General features: G+C 49.8%; 7 protein-coding genes across 7 annotated transcripts; 3 read left to right on the top strand and 4 right to left on the bottom strand.

Moving 5' to 3' along the window:
• Nucleotides 1–2: 2 nt before the first annotated feature.
• BGZ61DRAFT_533913 (uncharacterized protein) lies at nt 3–1317 on the bottom strand (the record flags this gene model as incomplete). Its single annotated transcript, XM_046254073.1, has 6 exons — nt 3–290; nt 342–453; nt 509–632; nt 686–714; nt 765–923; nt 974–1317. The coding sequence occupies 6 exons, from the start codon at nt 1315–1317 to the stop codon at nt 3–5; spliced, it is 1056 nt and encodes a 351-aa protein (XP_046102759.1).
• Nucleotides 1318–3495: 2178 nt separating this feature from the next.
• Nucleotides 3496–4221, top strand: BGZ61DRAFT_479478 (uncharacterized protein; the record flags this gene model as incomplete). The annotated part of the gene is made up of 2 exons (XM_046249108.1): nt 3496–3532; nt 3644–4221. 2 exons carry the CDS (start codon nt 3496–3498, stop codon nt 4219–4221), a joined length of 615 nt encoding a protein of 204 aa, XP_046102758.1.
• Nucleotides 4222–4934: 713 nt separating this feature from the next.
• Nucleotides 4935–8270, bottom strand: BGZ61DRAFT_454381 (uncharacterized protein). The gene is made up of 3 exons (XM_046246216.1): nt 7674–8270; nt 6847–7603; nt 4935–6795 (listed from the first exon to the last, which is right to left on the bottom strand). Exons 1-3 carry the CDS (start codon nt 8239–8241, stop codon nt 5232–5234), a joined length of 2889 nt encoding a protein of 962 aa, XP_046102757.1. The 5' UTR covers nt 8242–8270; the 3' UTR covers nt 4935–5231.
• A 327-nt stretch (nt 8271–8597) lies between these two features.
• On the bottom strand, nt 8598–11013 carry BGZ61DRAFT_454380 (heterokaryon incompatibility protein-domain-containing protein). The gene has a single exon (XM_046246215.1). The coding sequence runs from the start codon at nt 10995–10997 to the stop codon at nt 8628–8630; it is 2370 nt and encodes a 789-aa protein (XP_046102756.1). The 5' UTR covers nt 10998–11013; the 3' UTR covers nt 8598–8627.
• Nucleotides 11014–12179: 1166 nt separating this feature from the next.
• BGZ61DRAFT_533910 (uncharacterized protein) lies at nt 12180–13014 on the top strand (the record flags this gene model as incomplete). The annotated part of the gene is made up of 2 exons (XM_046254072.1): nt 12180–12322; nt 12366–13014. The coding sequence occupies 2 exons, from the start codon at nt 12180–12182 to the stop codon at nt 13012–13014; spliced, it is 792 nt and encodes a 263-aa protein (XP_046102755.1).
• A 1441-nt stretch (nt 13015–14455) lies between these two features.
• BGZ61DRAFT_479474 (uncharacterized protein) lies at nt 14456–15151 on the top strand (the record flags this gene model as incomplete). The annotated part of the gene is made up of 1 exon (XM_046249107.1): nt 14456–15151. One exon carries the CDS (start codon nt 14456–14458, stop codon nt 15149–15151), a length of 696 nt encoding a protein of 231 aa, XP_046102754.1.
• A 412-nt stretch (nt 15152–15563) lies between these two features.
• BGZ61DRAFT_454378 (uncharacterized protein) lies at nt 15564–16315 on the bottom strand. Its single transcript, XM_046246214.1, has one exon. The coding sequence runs from the start codon at nt 16226–16228 to the stop codon at nt 15662–15664; it is 567 nt and encodes a 188-aa protein (XP_046102753.1). The 5' UTR covers nt 16229–16315; the 3' UTR covers nt 15564–15661.
• Between the last annotated feature and the right edge of the window lie 2897 nt (nt 16316–19212).

Genomic DNA, 19212 nt, shown 5'->3' with positions numbered 1-19212 from the left:
CCCTATGACTTATTGTTCCCAGAATGTAACCCAGTCCAAAGCGAATGATCAGATCCGTTTCCAGTTGGAGGCCGAGACTCCTCTAAGTCAATCTGCTCGACTACCTCTCCTCTCTTACGCTCATTAGGGGCTCGAGAGGTGGACTGGAGACTCTGAAGGTAGAAATCATTGCTGGGCATGTTGTTAGAGCTGCCGTGAGAATGGCTGCGACTCTGGAGGTCTTTGACAATTGCGTAGAAAAAGGCTGCGTTAGCCACGACACAAGCGCAGAGGATCTCAATCGAAGCCCACTGTTGAGAGTATGTTAGCTACGATACCGACCAAGATTCGACATGACGTACCAGGGAGCGGGAGCTTTGTGTGACGGAAGACATGAAGATAAGGGGGATTCGGACAATAGTGATGGCGACAACAATGATACCGATTCCGAAAAGAACCGAAAGCTGGCCTTTGCTGAATGGTACGTCAGCATTCTCAAGATATTTGTATAATGCTGGAATCATCATACTGTTTGCGATCAAGCTGTGTATTGTACAGCATAGGAAAGGGAAGAATGAGAAGCGCAATGTCTGTCACGGCGTTGGAAACCGCCATGACCAAGAGGTTCGCTACTCCTTGACTACAAGAGTCACCTATATAACGAAGTTAACTCCATTGTCTCTGCTGCTCATAGACATCTACGTACGCTCGTTCTCGGGCACAATATCCCAATTCCTATACATGTATCAGTATGCTGTCGACCAAAAGTGATTGAAGCTACCAACAAATGGAGCGGCCGGCACTCTGCCAGAGTGGTGATCAAGACGCCAACGAAAGTAAACATGATTGTCCACCACAGCGTAATGGTAGCCACCTTTCCCCATTTTAGGTGACTCACAAAGCGTGAGTAAAACGAGAGCAGGCAAAGCTTCAATGACCATAGACTGAGCACGGGTGAGTGGCGTGCGATATTGTGTGCATATACGGGACGTACAAGAGAGCGTAGGTGATACGGACAGGCATTAGGAGTATCAACGCCAGCTTGCGGTCCGCGTCGATCTCGTCCACAGTCTTCCCTAAGGCATGTGCCTCTCTTAGTGTCGCCGGGTCGTGTGAAGTCTCTGGGTCAAGGGAGAAGCTCCAGGTCATCAGTACCGTGCGTACAATGAGCGGTAGTAGGGCAAAGGCCATATAACTATCGTCAACACGCCATCGTCGGTGGCACTCGGGGTGTTGCTTGCATGGGAAGAACAGGCGATAGCTGCAGCGGGTGATGATAAGGATGGTGCATATCGTAGCGGTTGCGATGATGAGGTTCACGTGTGAAGGAAGAGTCATATTCGTACATCGGGGGCTATGCTTGTAGGGGCTGGGGTAATGTTGGATGTGGGATCTACGAGAGTGGGAGCGGCATAAGCCAACTACTTAAGGCATTATGGCACCCAGATAAGATCTCTGAAGCACTTTCATCCATTGTTCATTTGACACTGTATGGGTCAGGAAAGCTTTTACCCCTGAATGATTGCGGAGAGAATTCCGGGGAAATATTACTCTCCCGTCAAACCTCCAACCCCGCAAAGAAGCCCAACAGTGTGCATACATAGCGCCGCGTAGTGCGGGCGCAGCGGGGCAATGCAGTGATTTACCCGTCTGAGGAAAGGCTAGAAAGGGCAAGAACGCTGATAAATCCGTTCCAAATCAAGCAGGGCTTCGGGCCTGGCGTTGCCGTACCAATACCGTAGCTCCCGGATGTCACCCCTCCATGAATCGTGAAAATGAAACTTGAAAAGGAGCTATCGACCGTTGAGTCGGGGGGCAGGTTGAGGCTGAAGCGGGACCAAAACGTCAGGAGATCAACTTTGCCGAGGAGAATGTGGATCGGTGACCTTGAGCACTCCCTCAGTAAAGGGAAACGCCAAGAGACCTTGTGTTTTTTTCACAGGGCCTGACATAATGAAGTTAATGGATGCGTACCCTCGTTACCGAAGATGCTGCATCTTGGTAGTATTTACTTTGCCATGTGCCTGTCTAGATTCCCTCCCTGGATTTGCTAAAGAAATATCAACGACGAGTGCAGAGCCAGTAGAAATTAGATTCAGTCGATTTTGTAATCTGCGTGACATCTCGTTGACTAAATACCACCGAGACTCCGCGGTGTTTGATGCAAAATACAGCTAGTGTGACAGGAACGGGCGCATCCGGCAAGCGAGAACATTCTCGACTACGAAGTGGCTGAAGCTGAATGCGTTTGAGTCCCACTAAGCAGCGCCACAAGCCGAGTCATGGAGGATGGATTGCTCGCCAGAACGCGCTAGGAGACATCCTGACAGAGGCTAGGCGAAATTGACCGGTTCGGGGTAACCAAAATGCAGAGCTGAATATGTACATTACGTACTGCATCACACCCCTTCAGGTTGAATGAAAACTGCGAAATCCATACTGGAATACTGATCCTTTTCTTGAATAGGTATCATCGAACAAAGGACGAGTAACAGTCGCAGGTCTTGCAAAGACTTATACTAAGTAATTTCCCTAACTCATTGCTGTTGCGCCAGGGAACACTCCAAAATGTAGAGCTGATTATATCCATCTGTACCGGAACAAACGGCTCGCGATGACTAGCTAGTGTTCGTAGACCCCTGTCTGCATGATTCACCTCGTGTCCCGCCCCCGCCATGAGGACCTAATGCGGGAGAGATGTCAGACGCTCTATGATTCTACCGTCGCTTGTTGCGTCGGGCGCGATCGTTTCTTCTATTGCCCAGTACAATCCGAGGGCTATTGTGAAGGTGCGTATTCGGAGATCAACAACGCAGTATCATCACATTGGAATGTTGTTGCACTTCCCTTCGATTGAGAAAGCCTATTTGGCCCTCATCCAGGGCATGTATCCCTGTATCGGGACTGTCCTTCGATCGCCATGTTCACGGGTCCGACAATCAAGACATCTGTAGCGTGGCCGAGTTTCAAGCTGTGGTTGTGGCGATGAAAGTAAGCAGCTCTCTGAATCTAGAACCGCGAGGCCTCCGGTGTTGGGAGAGCATCCTAACTTCTACAGCGACGAGTAACACCAAAGAGTTTGACCGATTTTATTGCTCAGCGCCTGCTCTAATCTAACATCTGTCTGCTCCCTCAAGGTGAGCGATTTTGTGCCGCGGTTGAAATCAGCACGGTGTCGTGGGATACCTGCAGGTATCCCTCTATCTACATTGTCGGCCTACTTGGCCAATCTAGAATGTACATTGACACTTCGGCCTTTGCTTTCATAGCTGAACTAGACGAGCCATTATGTGGCTTGGTGTGGTGTCTCCATCCTTACCAAGGGGGCCAGCAGCAAGACTTCCTGGAGGTATAGGGTATGGACCTCTCCGATAAATGCACAGGATAGGGGTTATTAGAGTACACCAATAGCCACGACTTTCGGCGGTTTAGGAACATGTCGACATAATAGCGTCGCCGAGCAGAAATTTCCCTTCTGGGTTGGAACTCCATCGAGTCATACCAAGCGGTACCGTCATGTGGCTGAGCGATACCTCCGAATGGACCACGAATGGTGATGTTTTAAGCGTTTGCCATGCCAGCTTTAGAGCCGACGACCTGTCCGATCTAGGCTCACAGTCGTCGCAGAAGCACTGAATTGCTGCCGACGAACCCTGGCCTGCAGCTCTCCTGTGGCATCGGAGTCCGGACGTTGACCAGGACGGGCGGCCGTTTCCTCGCAAACTTGACCAAGGGGTTGGAGACGGAAGAAGCCGCCCTCGTCCGCAGGGAATGGGCGTAAAAAATGACCCAAAGCAATCGGAGCAAGATTTCGTCCGAGATGTGAACAACCTTTTTCTCAAGTCGACTGCCTTCGCAACCATCTTCGGCGCTTGGTTGACACTGCTCACACAGCCCCGGGGCTCTCTGCTCTACCGCAGGCCTGGGCCCTGGTTCTGGCGTCTGGTACCAGTCTACGGGATCTATGAGTGCATTGTGATATCCCTCCTTGTACTAGCTGTTCTTCTCAAGGTGCGGAGCCTACGAGGGTTCTGCGCGGCTTGCATGATCTATCGGGGTTCCAACTACCGACGCCATAGTGGCAAGGCAACCACAGACATTGTTCGCATAATCACGTCTCAGTCGGGGTATCAGTCCGGTCGGTTATTCAACACCACGACTACTGTCCCTGTTCGTCCTGCTCAAGACTTGCGTCGTGGAGGGGGCAGCGCCGGTGTTAGCGCTCTGCCTCGGTTTTGCTGATCCGTACTTGTGCCTCCAGTTTATCATCCTGATGCAGCCAGACGAGCCATCGGCTAACCAAAATTTCACGCAGGTTGCAGAGTCTCTAATTGCCTCTCAGAAAATAACAAAGTGGTTTCATAGGACAATCAGCCAACCGAGGCTCTGACTTCCAACATAGAGTCTGATGCATCCGCGACTGTCATGACAGAGATATGGATGATAGCAATATGGCATTCAACCTGAGAATCTGCACGCATAGAGAAAAGATCCTGACACCTTTCAAAAGTTTAATCTGCCTTGTCCGTAGAGCATATTCACTGCCCTCTATTATGTGATAGTAATAGCACTGATAATTTTTCTCTCCTTTAGCTGGCGGGCTCCCAAGGCCTGCCTCAAATTAGTCAGTAGAGGTAGTACCTTCATTTAAATTTCTGGATTCAGAATATAATTCACTTGGCAATTTCCGGATGCTGCGTCACGATGTGCGTGTTGATATACGACGGGGTTGGAACGCTTCAGCCAGACCGGGTGGAGTGGGCTGGATACGGGACCTGAGCAGGGTCGCATCACGAGGAGTAAACTTTAGGGGGTTCTCGTTAACTAAAAGGACTACGCAATCTATTTCGTGGACAGTGCGAAGCTGTAGACCGAGACTACTTACTCAAATCAAACTAGAACACCACACGGGTGATGCAGACCACAAGCGGTTTGCCTGAAGAGCCTTGAGGAATGAGGTTGGTCCCGGTAATTTGGAAATTGCTAGATATTTACATTTAAAAATCCGTTGCTCGTGCGATCCCCGTTTAAATTAGCCCAAGTTTGGTGTCTCAGTCTCGTGGATGCTCCGAACTAGGGAGAGTGAGAGCATAGAGACCTTTCCTTCCTCAACGCACACTGCACGAGCCATAATTACACAGCAAGGCGGCCGTGATGAGACTTGCTTTGTGCAACTATTAATTTGCTCCAATCGTCTTCAGAGTCTCCATCTCGGACCCTGATACTTAATATCTACCTGCACAACTCACTTCCTAATGGTAAGTCTTCCGATACCGTAGCATCCGTTGCTGATGACGGTATTGCGTCTCCGACATCGTAAAATCCCTCCCCCCATACTGACGCAGTACTGCTATTATCTTAGACCGTTTTTCTTCTCTTTGCTGCTCAACGCGATCGTCGTCTTCGCCAACCACAGTTTGCACGATGTTGAGAGGACTGCGATCCTGGTAACCGTTGAAGAGAGCGGGGATAGTGCCATCTTCCCAGACGATTCCACTTCGATCTCCAGTGTTGTTTGGATCTGCGCCGGCTTCAAGCAAGACTTTCACTCCTTCCAAGTCCCACGCTCCGGCTGCGATTTGCAACGGACAAACCCCATACCCATGACCGTTAGGGTCTGCTCCTAGTTGAATAAGTCGCGCTACCAGACAGTGGTTTTTGCAGTACCGTTTTCCGTCGTGATGATTCCAGGCAACCGATGTCACAAGAATCCTCGAAGGGTCGAAAAACCCAACTGCATGGTCAAGAAATAATCTAAGATGACTTGGCCATATCTTGGCCAACTGGGCAAAGAACTCGACGATTGTTCCTTGAAAGTTATAAGCATCCAAATCATCACTATTATGTAGATCCCATGCCTCGAATTTCAGACCAAAGCTATCTCGTAGCCAGACCTCTGGGGGGACTTTTTGGAGGAAACTCCGTCCGAGTCTACCGCTTTTATCGGCTAACAGTAAGTTGAGGAGTGTTTCCACATTGTCATTCGATGCGCGCTGAGTCCACTCTGGATCCCAGAATTGTTCAGAATTAGGGAGGCTGTGGTCTAAGAAGGTGTCGGTATAATTTCCGATATAAATTGCGGCCTTTTTGAAGTGCTGGAAATGCTGATTCAGTGGGTCGAACATCGCCAACGCCAAGTCGGACAGTGTGATGTCTCTTGAGAGCATGGGTCCCCAAGCATGCACAGCAAGTATAGATGATACGATGCTGAACAAATTGAAATCTTGTTCTATGGCATCCTCAATTCTTTCTCCCAAATTATCGGGGTCTGGTTCCCAGAGCTCGTTCTCTTTACTGTTCAGAGCTTCGTCCATGACAATCTTAGCAAACTCGAGTTTGGCAATCTCCTTATCGATGGCGAAGAGAGAAGCAGGTCCATTTCGTATCCTCGCGGACTCCAAAAACTCCAAGACTGTGTAATGCGCAATAGATACGACAGCCCTGGGCTGCAAGTGCTCGCCCGTGCTGGGCCTGCAAGCTTGCGGTGACACCCAAATCAAGCATCCACAGAACTCGCGGAGGAGGGCTTCGTTGTAGTCATACTCAAATTCACTTGAGTCGCCTCTATCAGCGCATTTCTGCAAGGCTTGGACGAGATTAGAGAGAGGTATGTTGCCCCGGTGCAATGCATTGTGGGCATAAATCCACTTCAATGCGTGGTGAACGACCAGCCGGGCTTCATCGGGGACTCGAAGAAATATTTGCTCATATGTTTCGTCCAGAGTTCGCGGCAATCCTGCAAGTGCTTTCTCAATGATATCGCCGTCGGGTTTCAGATGCTGCAGTACATCAATTTGACAGACAACCCAGCGGAACCTTTTTACGTGTTTAGAACATGGTGGCGACGAGGAATAAAGTATCACTCACATTCCTTTGGCTTTTGTGGACAGTGCTTCCAAAGCGCGGTCTCGTACGCTAGCTGGCCAGCGCTTGAGCTTTGGGTGAGTCCCAAGCTGTGATTGGACAAAAAGTCGTATGTCTTCGTCGAGTAAAGGGTTTCTCATAGAAATCGGTACCGAAATACCCTCCATCATCTCTTCAATGTCGATGTACTCTCGACTGGTGGCTAAGGTGCGTATCTTTGAGAATCTCAAGTCGCTGATGAGATTTTGAAGGACGTGAAGTAGGCCAGTCCTCGGAATGCTCTCATCGATAGCGTCAAGGATGACATAAACGCAGTCAAACTCCTGGAGGATTGCCTCGAGCACACTCAGCAGATTGGCTAAGCTCAATTCTTCACCACACTTGTAGAGCTTGTACAAGCTAGTTGGCACGATGTCTGCCTTCCGACATAGTTGACTGATTGTCCATTTTAAGAAGGGTGAGGCTTCGTCTGTGTTATGTCCAAAGTAGCAGTAGTAGTAGACGTATGCGCTCTTGGAACCGCTAGCATTGCAGTGTGTCTTAACAGTCTCAACCAAATGGGACGTAAGAATCGTTTTACCAGCACCTGGAATTCCGTGGATCCACAGTGAGCGTTTCTGACCTGAGATCCATGACTTCCAATCATCGGAGCGAAGTACCCAGTCTCCAGTGCCGGATTCGTACTGACTGCAAGCTCGATGGTGGATAGGTGATGTATTTATGTCACCAAGCCACTTGTAAACCTCGTGGCGTTGAAACTCTTGAATGAGGAGAATTATTAGCAAGAAACCATGGACTTGGAAGGCAAATGTGCCTAAAAGCTGTCATACCTGTGAGAGTTGCCTGTATTTCGCTTGCTTGGGATTTGATGATTTTGATGTCATGACTACATCCAATATTAGTATCCGACACCATTGTACGCGAAGTACCTATGGCACGCTTGATTTCGCACCACATGTCAACTGTAAGAGCAAGATTAAGCGTAGTCTTGTGTTGCACCACCTCTACCAGCAGTTTCCTTGCCGTGTTTTCTTTGAAGGGCCAGGCCAGAGTTGTCAAGGTGGCCTTCACTTTGCGTCTCTTGGACCTGTTGCCTGACGTCTGATGCAGGTAATCAGACGAGAATAGTCCGTCCAGCTGGTTGAGGGTTTTGCGACAGCCCTCGATAGGACCGTCATCTCTAGTTAGGGTGTTCAAAGTGGTCGGTCCATGTCCACTAGAGGCGAGGAATTGTATGTTATCCAATATTGTCCGCAGAGCTGACGTCTCGATCAAGATGGCTCGAAGATCGGTGGGAGCGTCGCGCGAAAGTTCGAGGTAATACTTGCACAGCGATATGACCCTGTCAGCGATCTGGACCACCGCGAAGATGCTAGCCACGACGCTAAGGGGATCCATCTCTTTGACATGCCATCAATGGACTTTCGTTAGCAGCGGGTTGAGTAAGAAAGGTTAGCAGGGCATGGAGACAGCGATACGCCATGTCTTTTGAGATCTTGAGCGGCTGAGAAAGCCTAGTGGAGAGCCTTGGTGAGGCTGTGTAGCGCCAAGCTGGGGCGGTGCTGCAGGCATACTTGGTGAGGCTTTTCCGTCTCTGATGCAGCTGGAAAATATTTGGAATTTGGGAAAGAAAATGCCAAAATCTAGGAAAAAGAAATGGGGGTTGGCCCTTGATAGGGCGCACACCAATTCAGTGGTACATGATTCCGCCTGGTTTAGCACTGCTGGGTCGGACCGACTAGATTTTAATCACCGTCATCCTCAAACGTCCATGGCTCTCATTACTAGACAATCTGTATCAATCGATTTTGAACCCCATCGAAAACGCTTCGACCATTACGTCCTGAGATACCCCCCGTGCTGGACTCTAACGACTTCAGATCTCTGCGAATTCGGAAGAGACCGATGCGTGAAAACGTATCCTCCGCAGGACCAGGACAAACTGCTACTATAAGACCAGCATCGCCTACCCTCTGTACCCCTCCCATTTCAGCATCGGCCTCAAAGAGACAAACAAGCTGAATTTTGTCATGGGATGGAGACTTTGGATCAATACTCTGTTCCTCGATGATTTGCTGATCTTCCTTCGTATCGGGGAATAGCTCAATCCTGGCTGGTAAGCCATCCTTAGGATCGGCAAAAAACGATCCGACAGAAGCCACAGTAGTCCAATCGGCCACAACCTCAATTGGGAGCGATAGCTTCATGCAGTCGCGTACTGGTAGCACTTTCGCCCACAGCGTGAGATGTCCTCCTAGAACGCTGCCGTACGGAGCTTTTGGATCGGAGAGGTCAATATGATGGGCCTCTACCCTTGCGGCCATCTCGAAGTGTGTCTCTGTTTCCGTTATTAGATTCGATCCAACAGCGATACGGCCATCCAGTGCTACCCAGGACCACGATGGAGCTCGATAACCCTTTGCCCGTGTTGAATTTGCAATATCCGGAAAAGGATACCAAAGGAGCTGATCTAGCCAAGACATCTGGTTTTTGTGCTCCACAAGCAGGCCGGCTAGGTATATGACATCCTTGCCACGGCCTTTGTAAACATCCACAGAATCAGCAGCAACAGCTGAGAATGCCAGGAGCTTGTCTCCCTCGAATCCTAGGCGACGTTTGGTGTATTGCTCGACGAGGAGGATCCAGCGAGAAAGCATATCCCTGTCCAGCATAGAACCCATGGGATAAATGTTCTCAACTAGCGATTCTTTGCCTCCCACAAATCGGTCCACAAGGCTCACATGCATGCCGCCGCAGCCGGCGTATGAGTTGACACAACACCAGTAGATTTGCTTCTGCGTGAAGATCAAAATACGCCGAGATAGGAGAGACTCTTGCAGAGTCCACCCTCTGGTTGTCGTTGGTTCTTCCACATCCAGATCCTCCGTGAGCACGAAGACCTCTCCCTCCCCATCGCCATTTTTGCTTCGTAGTGGTAGACGAATTGGCCCCGCTGCGTATGAACGCGCCTCTCGCTTGGAGAGAAACCCTTCTCGGGCAGTTGAAGCAGAAGCCGCACAAATGGTAACTGTGGCGCCGCCGTAGTATTTTCCCATCCGAGCAATCTCGCGCTCCTTGTCCCGTCCATCATCTTGCAGAATGCAGAGTGCATCAACCCATAAGTACTTCTGACCGATCTCCTGGGCCACCCACATAGCATCTCGAATTGTTTGTGCCATTTCAGATGCATCAAACCCAGAGGTGAGGTGTAGCAAGTTCGCCGTAGTCAACATGACGGGCTGGCTACCTCCCCAACAGTACGACAGAACAGCAAAACCCGACTGCGATATTTCGAGTTTCTCTTCGTGGGGGAGATCGCGGACCTGTACCAGCTTGGCACGAGTTTGACTAATGTCGGGGGGGATATGCAGAAGACGTGATGGGATATCAGCGATCTCAACTGACTCTGTAGCCATTACGTAGTCGGGACGACGTGCTTGACGGTCGGATTCCTCTGTTAGCCGTCCGCGACATCGATAGTGTGTTTCCAAGCAGGATTTTAGACATTTTTGAGCGAAGTTTATCGATGCAGAGGACGTAACATCTCGTTCGTACGGCCGGGATGAAATGTATCTCGAAGCCTTGCTAGTCGCCGTTGTCCATGCCTCTAGTTGTCTGGAATCTATGGAGTTGAATCCGGTTGCTGTGCCGTCGGCCGGTCCAAACCGAACTGAAAGCGTACACGTAGGATGTGGATCGGAAGCAGAGGAGGAAAAAGATAACATGAATCTGTTTGAATCGTTTGAGAAGATGGGTTTGGCCCTCGTCCACCCGAACATCTTTTGAGACAAGAGGAGGTCGTCTACCAGTAATTCGTAGAAAGCACAACCGGACTGAGAAGCGCCGATGGCCTGAGATGGACTGTAGCTTAGAGTTGCCGAGTACACTCTCATGTCGGGATTTTCAAGAAGTCTGCTGCATCCTCCGCATCTTCTATGTCGCTCATCCTCTGCTGCCTTTCCCACCCCACTCCACATGCACTCAAAGCAGAGGTTTGTGTTAGAGCGCGTCTCAATTTGGATGGCTTCCTGCTGGCAATGCTGGCAAGTGTGTGGGTTTTCAAAGGTAAATGAAGTTCTGTGAAAGGTAGGATTCGTCTGTTGGAGAACTTCAATACGTTCATCCATGTACTGGACAATAGCTTGGCTGTCCATCGTGTCGGTGTTCAGGTTGCTCAGAAAATGATCTTGGGTTTTGCTGGTTCCAAGATGGAGAAATTGGAGATATTTACTGTGGTGGGTCTTACCTCGTGGCAGATGTCTATTCGTTGGTTTCATCATTCGGTTTAGATGCAGTCAGCAGCTGCACTCCATCATACCTGAAACAGTAGGACATGGAAGGTGATGCTAGCCTGAGGGGAAGAAATAACAGCGATCGAAGAAGCCACGAGCTAGCTAATTACTGAGTTACTAGTGGAATTGATTGAAAGTAAAGGACGTGGTTGGAAGCATTCGTATCGTGCATCTATATACTGCGTGAGGCATTTCGGTCGGCGGTTCATCTATTCATTTTTTGGTTAGAGAGAGCGAATCAATTTAGATGTGCCGATTCAGTCTGGAGAAAATGAAATACACAAAGATAAATATGACCCGTGGTTTCGATGACATAAAACAAGAGTGAATAAGCTACGCGAATTCTTCGAATTTAATGTATCGGCGTGAGTAGTACCAAATTGCAACCCGTTAGCCTGTGAGCGTGGTTTCGAATACCTGAATCCACGTCGAGGATGTCAAACATTATAGTGGCAAGAAGTATGCATAAAAGAAACTTCAAAGACCGAGGAATCGAATGCGCTAACTCGAAATACCCTCTTGTCTTGAAATTCAAGATGCTGTGGGTGCCACGTCTCATCAGTGTCAGGACGTGTGATTTGACACGTACTTCCCACGCGGAGTCTGGTGGTCGTTGCAACTACAGAAAATAGCAACGTCATCATACAGAATGCTACATCCCATGCGAACAATTGGATTGGGCACGCACGCGTGAAAAGAAGGCAACGAGGCAACGCAGGGCTGTTGTCGGATTGGCCAATAAGCAGAATAGGGCGGACGTCTTCTGACGTGGCTAGGTCTCTGGGCCACCTATAAGGAGGCTCGGACGTGAGACTTGCAGCTGCATGTTGTCCGCCCTATTATGCTGATGTGTTTCGTTAAAGCAGCGAGAGCGACACCAGACGCAGAGTCAATAGTAGCGTGCTCCCCCTTCAGATGCACTCACTCTAACGGTCTGTTTCATCAGCACCACACCCGACAACAACCAATCAGCCTACATCGCCGCTTTCAAGACACCGCCGCTTTCAAGACAACGCCGCTTTCAAGACAACGCACAACGCCACCATGTCTCACCAGAATGACAACGAGCTCATGCATGGCCTCGAGGCCAATCAGACACTATTCGTTCCCGGTCTTCCTGATGAGGACCTAGCTCCCATTCGACCCAATCTCCACGAGCTGATTACGAACCACGCGGCCCAACCCAGGTATTTTTTTTTTTTACTAACTATCCAATGGGGTTCCGAGCAGCACAACACGCACAATCATCACGCATGCCGCTGTTGTTCGAGACAGCCGCCAATGCATTTCTTGTGGAGAAGTCCTACAAACCAAGACAGCTCTAGATCGTCATGGATCATACCTCCACCAGCCCTTTGCCTGCACCTGCGGCCAAAGGTTTGCCAGATCTGACAACCTCTCTCGTCACTTGAAGGCCGAAAATGGAGAACCCGACCATCATTGCCCACTATGCAGCAAGCGTCGGGGGCAAAGCGCCTTCTATCGCGCGGATCACCTCCGCCAGCACCTCGTGGAATACCACAAATGCGACCCGGACGAAGTTGTTCTGGACGTTGCGCCTTCACGGCGCCGATCGGGCTTTACCTTCGTCCCGCCTTGCCCGGCCCTTGATTGCACCCATTACCGGGGACATGACTTCTTCCTCCTGCCTGAAGAGGTCCAGGAACAGACGAGGCCGTTTGCCAAGAACGCAGACTACCACAAACACATGAGATCCGTCCACAACCTGTCTCACTTTCCATGCTTGGTCCCTGGTTGCGACAGGATTGGGGCCAAGGGCTACTTTAGAGAAAATGACCTCGTCAGATATCACCAATCGAAGCATGCCGATACGCCGCTACAGGTTCAGACCCAGATCTCCCCCGACTTTTACGTCTAGTGCGCTGGCTCTTGCTGAGGAAATTTCTGACAGTGGATTGGCCCAGCTTGCTAAATGTGGTTTTGCCTGATTTGTTACTTGGGCTTCTTGTTTTGTCATTATCGGTGCTGGCTTGTCGATGTAAGAGGAGATCTCTTCTTGGCAGTTGAGATCTATTCTAGATAGTTTCCAAATCTTAAACATTCCGTTCTTCGCATGACTAAGAAACGTAAATGAGTTGCCATCAAAAGACCATCCAACGTTGATGCATAACTCAATGTTCAAAAGGTTCCTTCCTTAAATGGGTTCGGTATGTAGTGCCTCTTACATGCAATCGATTTTTTTTAGGCCAAAATCACATTGGACAGCAGACGTAGGCTAAAACATAGCCCATATCGATTAGATCAGTGAAGACGCAGTTAACAAGTGGGCCAGACAAGTCCAGCAAGTTCAGCACTGGCGAGAAGGAGCAGAAACTAAGTGTACTAAAGAATCAATGTAGGTGGTCCCCTGATAATAACTGAGGGTAACTGTAGTCCTAACCTAAAGGTTAGGTAGTGAGTATCTTAGGGGATCAAGGGCTGAATCCACTGAATATTAGGGGAATGACAGATTAAGCACTGATCCGTCGAGATGAACTGGAATGAAATGTACTGCGGTTTATCAGTTTTTGGGTTTCGGCCATCTACGCTTTTGCGGCGTCCCAAAACAGCTTAATTTATACCAAACTACATTTAAACGAGACCATCAGACCATCGCTACCCCAGTTTTCTCTTCACCACAACATATCGCATTTTCTCTTTCTGCAATACTCAACAAGACTGAAAATAATAACCATCCGCACGTGGATTGAACCTCAGTTCGAGTTGACGACGGGCGCTTTCTCCTCAAGACTGAAACGGCACTGTACCCATGATCGAGCGATCTCAGTCGCTTCGCCGAGTCAGCCATCTGTGACAGTTGATGAGAAAACACCCACGATTTGAAGACTGCCGCGCACATCTCAAGTGGCATGACGTGCACGACTTCATCTTCGAGTCGGGCGGTGCATCTCGGGCCAAACACCAGTGCCTCTGGACACACAGGATAAGCTGCTGGCATCTAGCGCCAAGTCGATTCTGCCCAGATGCAGTAGGTAGACATCTAAGGTCCGTCCAATCTTGTTCGGTGTGCTATACCGACGTCGCGGTTGGTCACCGGAATCTCCTGGACGGGTCTGTCGCGGTGGTTCTTACTTCGTGGAAGAACCTGGGATATGGGAAGGCGCTGGACGATCACTACTGACAATCGCACCTAGGCCTTGGCGCGGGCAGTAGTCACGTCGGTCGTCACGGCTCTATTGGGACTGTCTACACAGGTTTTGAGGGGCCGTTCCTTCCCTATGTTCCTCAGCTCCGAAACTGAGTGTTGTTCTTGACAGCCACGGCGACGAACCACCCGCAGACACACACACGCACACACAATGGCCGCTCCCGCTACCGTTCCCGCCAGAAGATCGACACCGGGATACGCCTCGTCTCTGGTCCCCCGGTCTCCGGCTCCGTCCCCGTCTCCGGTTCTGCCGTCGGTCCTGGCTCTGGCTCTCGCTCTAGCTCCGGCTCCGGCCCTACCTCTCGGTCTGTCTCCGCTGCTGTCTCCACCAGCGCGTCCCCGGCCCCGTCTCCTCCCCAACCCGGTTCTCAGCCGTCGCTGGCCCCCTCTCGGCGCGTCTCTCAGCTCGCCTCATGGGAGGTGCCCTGGTAGCCTAGTGCCTTGGTTTTGTCGCACGTGGCGGCCGTACCCCCCGCGACGCAGTCCACCGACGCTAGGAGCAGATCATGGGCCATTGCATGGACTGACGGTGAAAAGAGAGCAGAGAGTCCATGTCGACGACCTGAAGGAATATATCACCCGTCTTCCCAAGACGGAATATGAACAATGGATGGCTCGCCAACAGGGTGGTGTGTCCTTGATTGACTTAACTTGCCCCGGCGGCGGTGGTGTTATCGGCCTTGGCCATCTCGTCTTTGGGCGCATCTTCGGGTGTTTTGTCGGCATCAGCCTCGGTCTGCTCTATATCCTTAAATGTATATTATGGTTTGTTAGTATTATCCTCGGTCTGCTGCGTATGCCTATGCTGTTGGGCGGCCTGGCTTCTAACTTAGTTATAGACTTATGACCTAAAGGAGGCGGCAGTGGATTCTTGGGGACAGGCTTTAACTTTTAGTCAGGCTATAATTTTGGTTAGGCTTTAACTTGACGTTAGGCTTTACCTTGAGGGTAGGCTTTAGATTTGACAGTTACCTCTTTTTTTTTTTTGACGCTGGCTCTACTTCTGATTCTGGCTCGCCATCCAGAGCTTACCGTTTCTTATCAGTCCAGATGATTATTCTCTATTTAATAGGCTCAGGCATTCCGAAATTAAAAGTTTTATTATCCTAGAGGTTCTCAGACGTAGCGGGCCCAGGCTTCTTAGAATTCAGATTTTCCTGTTCGGCCTTTAGGTTCTTGGCGACTTTAGATTTCACCATAGATACGGGAGTAGTTACCTCGGCCTGAGAGTCTCCTTGCTGTATCACAGCGAGTAGATTGTTGCGAGCAAATAGATTATTAGTTAGGTTTAGCTGGAGTATTCCGCCTGAGATGTCAATACATGCTTTTGCCATCATCTCCCGGCACCTCATTCCCCTCAATCAGTCCCCGGGGTGGGAATAGAAGCTGCATCAAGTGGCAACCCCTCTCTAATAAGCTGAGCGACATTGGAGATAACGCTAGCTTCAGGCGAGGCCACGTCGATGTATTGCCCTTCGTCGCCGTCAGTGGCCGTCCCGTGCATCGGAATCAGCCGGACGGCGTCTTTGTCGACGAACCACACGCGGAACGAGACACCGAAGGTGGTCATGGCCCAGATCCATTCAAGCTTCTCTTTGTCAATGTGACTTCTCGCTGCGTCGAGGGCCATTTGCTCAATCTTTCCCAGGCTGATGTCAGGGCGCCGGCAACGAACGCACATGGCAGAGAACAACCCGTCACTCTCCTCATCGTATCGCCGTACCACAATTTCAGTCTGTCGAATGGATGTTCTAGACGAAGATCCGGCAATTATTGAGCTCCTGTTGACTTCGTGAAAGGCCGAGATTACAAGTTGCTGCCAGAACTCCCAGGATTTGTTGTCTTGGTTATTGGGGCCCTCAATCATTTCCCGGTGCGCTTCATCGTAGTGCATGCGGAGTAAACCTGGTGTAACAATGCTCATGATGACGAAAAATATCGATGACAGTTCTCTGATTTAAATGGGGACAAAAATTGGCTGGAAAGTTATGGCCACAATAATAGCAAGTTGTATGGTGTGGGGTTGGAATCTTGACATCAGCTACGACGAGGGAATAAATGCCCTGTCAATGACGACCATTTCCTGCTGCCTGGAGATGCAGGTGCATACCCCCAAGCTCGCCATCGCGATTGGGTCAACCCTTGGACCCAGATTCCCTTACAGGACCCAGAAACATCGACAAGATACAGTTCGTAGACTTCTCGAAATCATGTGGAATTTTGTAGGACACTGGCGAAGCCCCGGCGTTAGACGGCCATACTGGACTAAATCCATACCATCCGTTTCCTGGCGAGATCTGAACACCATCGATCGAGTAAGTGTCGCAAAGTTCCAGAAATATCCCGCTTTCGGAGAGCTTTTCATAGCAGAATGCCGTATCGCATTTTCTACATCCTACACTTGAGTGAATCAAGATGCTAATGTCACCGGCATTGACTATTCAGAGCTTAGTTGAACTGAAGGAAAGATATGGCAGGCCTCCACTACGAACCCAAACCAAAACACACTGACTTATCAACCTTCAGCATCTAATTTTAGGTGGCTATCAATATACTCAATCCATTCGATTGTTAGATTTCCAATTTTTTGAAAGAATTCTACACTAAACTCCGACCAGTGGAAAGACACGAGATCGGGCTGTGGGTGAGCATCAACGTATTTGGCCCACTCATGGTTGTGGGTGTTGTGAACTAACTTTGACAGTGGTATACTTCGAATTTGGTGATTTGTATTAAGAAGTATTAAGAAGTGTTAATGTTTTAGAACCTTGAATATCTTGTATTCTACGATGAGTTTTTTAATCGTGTCTGGATTTCGGGTGGAAGGAGGCAGGTTTTGCTCTTCGTCTTGATACCGCCTGGTGTCTCATATGGTGTCATTGAGGATGTGGACAGACGCAGTTATCAATTTAATAAGTTACTCCAGTGCGGCCGTCAATAGATACCATGGTGCATGACGAAAGTTGCAGCTGCATCGTCGGTTATCTCTGAGCGAATCTGGATGCCTCTAGGGTAACTTGGCATGCAGCCACTACCTTAGGCGAGGCAGATTCAGCTGCGATAATGTCACACATTTGCACGAGAAACGCCTCAGCGCCTCATCGCCCATTATCCAGTTTCATTCGGGCTACTTGAGTCGCACTAGGGTTCCCAACTGAGACTGGCGTTGGAGGCCTCAATTTATGCCCAATAAATATTCACTTCTAGAAATGTCACATCATCCCGCCCCCATCTCCGATCCAAAGGCTGTTGTTGGCTTTTCATTTCGCGATAAGGAATAGAGCCTTTACTGAACGAAATCACCAAACCATGACGGGCCGACAAGCCTCGCACGATGGCGAAGAAGATGCCACATTGGTACGGCTCGAGGAAGCGATGAGAACTGCATTCTTCACCTCAAATTCGCCACCTTCCGGATCCCAGGATCCCGACACAGTTGGTCTCGACGAATTCCTGACAGAAGACTCAACCATCCCCGGGCGGTCTAAGGCAGCAGCGAAGCAACACTCGCCACAAGCAGACAATTTGACACAGGAGTTTTACAATGACACTCTTTCGAGCGACTTCGACGCGACTCTTCAAACCCTTTTGAATCAAATGCAAAATGTTCATTTCAACGATGAAGAGAAGAAGGTGCTGGATGGCATCCTGGGTGCAATCAAAGCTTTACATGCCTTCGCTAGTGGCCCAGAGCAAGACCCTGACGCGATTTCGGATGACCAACTAGAGAAAATGAATACCTCAGAGTTGGCGTCGGCCATGGCATCCTGCCAAGATGGCATCCGCGAAGCAATTAGCTTCGTCCCTCAGATCGATATTCCTGGCATGAAACAGTTCCTTGACCAAGTGCTTGACCCTACCTTGATGGAACAGTTCCACTCCGCATTCGAGCAACAGTATCTACCGGACCTCAGCTCCATTTACGATTTCCAGTACCAGGGCCTCGAAACGGGAACCACGATCCGGCTGCTGACATTCGTGAACACGCCCAGCACAGAAACCAACCAGAACTACATTTTCGTACACCTTGAACATGTCGACTTGAACCAGAATCCCGTTTTCAACGCTCTTTCTTATGTCTGGGGAGATCATCGGCCTCCCGTCAACCAAAAGTACAACAGCAAGCGCGCCGAGCAAATCTTCCACATCATCTGCAACGGCCGCAAGAAACGGGTTACCTATAATCTCTTCTGCTTCCTCAGGCGACTGACTGCTGCATTACCAAGCGGGCCATTGTGGAATGTCAAAGATACCCGCATTTGGATTGACCAGCTTTGCGTCAATCAATCGGACGACACAGAGAAAGCGGCTCAAGTGTCGATGATGAATCGAGTCTATTCGCAGGCTCGGAGTGTGGTGTCTTGGCTTGGGGAGTCCGACATACAAACAAACAAAGCTGTCACTGTCCTGAATAGCCTGCGCAGCATCCCTCAAAGCTTGATCACACGGCCCGACTTTGACGTTGCTCAGTTTGTCAAGAACACGTCGAACCACGACTGGGTTGCTCTTGGAGCTCTTCTTTCAAGACCATACTTCAAACGAGCATGGATAGTGCAGGAGATAGCGATGGCAAATGAGCTTATTGTTGTTTGCGGAGACTTCGCAATTCCCTGGGATGATCTCGTTCACTGCTCCCGAATTCTGGAAGAGTCCAGAGCTTGGACGATGTTGTCACGCTTTGCTATTGTTTTTGGGCCTGTCAAAGATCAGATGAGCTCGAACAGGTTAAGGTCACATGTCCGCTTTGGTGGGCAGCTTTCAGCAGTCTTGAAGGCCCGGGACACAATCAAGGACGTCTCTGCATCCTCCGAAACTCTGCTACTTGTCGGCCGGCAGTTTGATGCCACGGTGACCGTGGACAAATTTTACGCCATGGTTGGACTAGCCCAACTTCGACTCAAAATCTCT

The sequence above is a fragment of the Ilyonectria robusta genome (genome assembly GCF_021365365.1).
Source record: "Ilyonectria robusta strain PMI_751 chromosome Unknown BGZ61scaffold_13, whole genome shotgun sequence".
Classification (NCBI taxonomy): domain Eukaryota; kingdom Fungi; phylum Ascomycota; class Sordariomycetes; order Hypocreales; family Nectriaceae; genus Ilyonectria; species Ilyonectria robusta.
The sequence above is the reverse complement of the archived record's forward strand: the minus strand, read 5'-3'. Positions and strand labels throughout refer to the sequence as shown.

Excerpts from the sequence above, each read along its gene's own strand:
- BGZ61DRAFT_454378 (XM_046246214.1), bottom strand. The coding sequence starts at position 16,228 with ATGAGCATTGTTACACCAGGTTTACTCCGCATGCACTACGATGAAGCG.
- BGZ61DRAFT_454380 (XM_046246215.1), bottom strand. The coding sequence starts at position 10,997 with ATGGACAGCCAAGCTATTGTCCAGTACATGGATGAACGTATTGAAGTT.
- BGZ61DRAFT_454381 (XM_046246216.1), bottom strand. The coding sequence starts at position 8,241 with ATGGATCCCCTTAGCGTCGTGGCTAGCATCTTCGCGGTGGTCCAGATC. Across the intron at positions 7,604-7,673 it reads AATACAGGCAACTCTCACAG|AGTTTCAACGCCACGAGGTT; the intron begins GTATGACAGCTT and ends TCCTCATTCAAG. Across the intron at positions 6,796-6,846 it reads TCCACAAAAGCCAAAGGAAT|GTTCCGCTGGGTTGTCTGTC; the intron begins GTGAGTGATACT and ends ACACGTAAAAAG.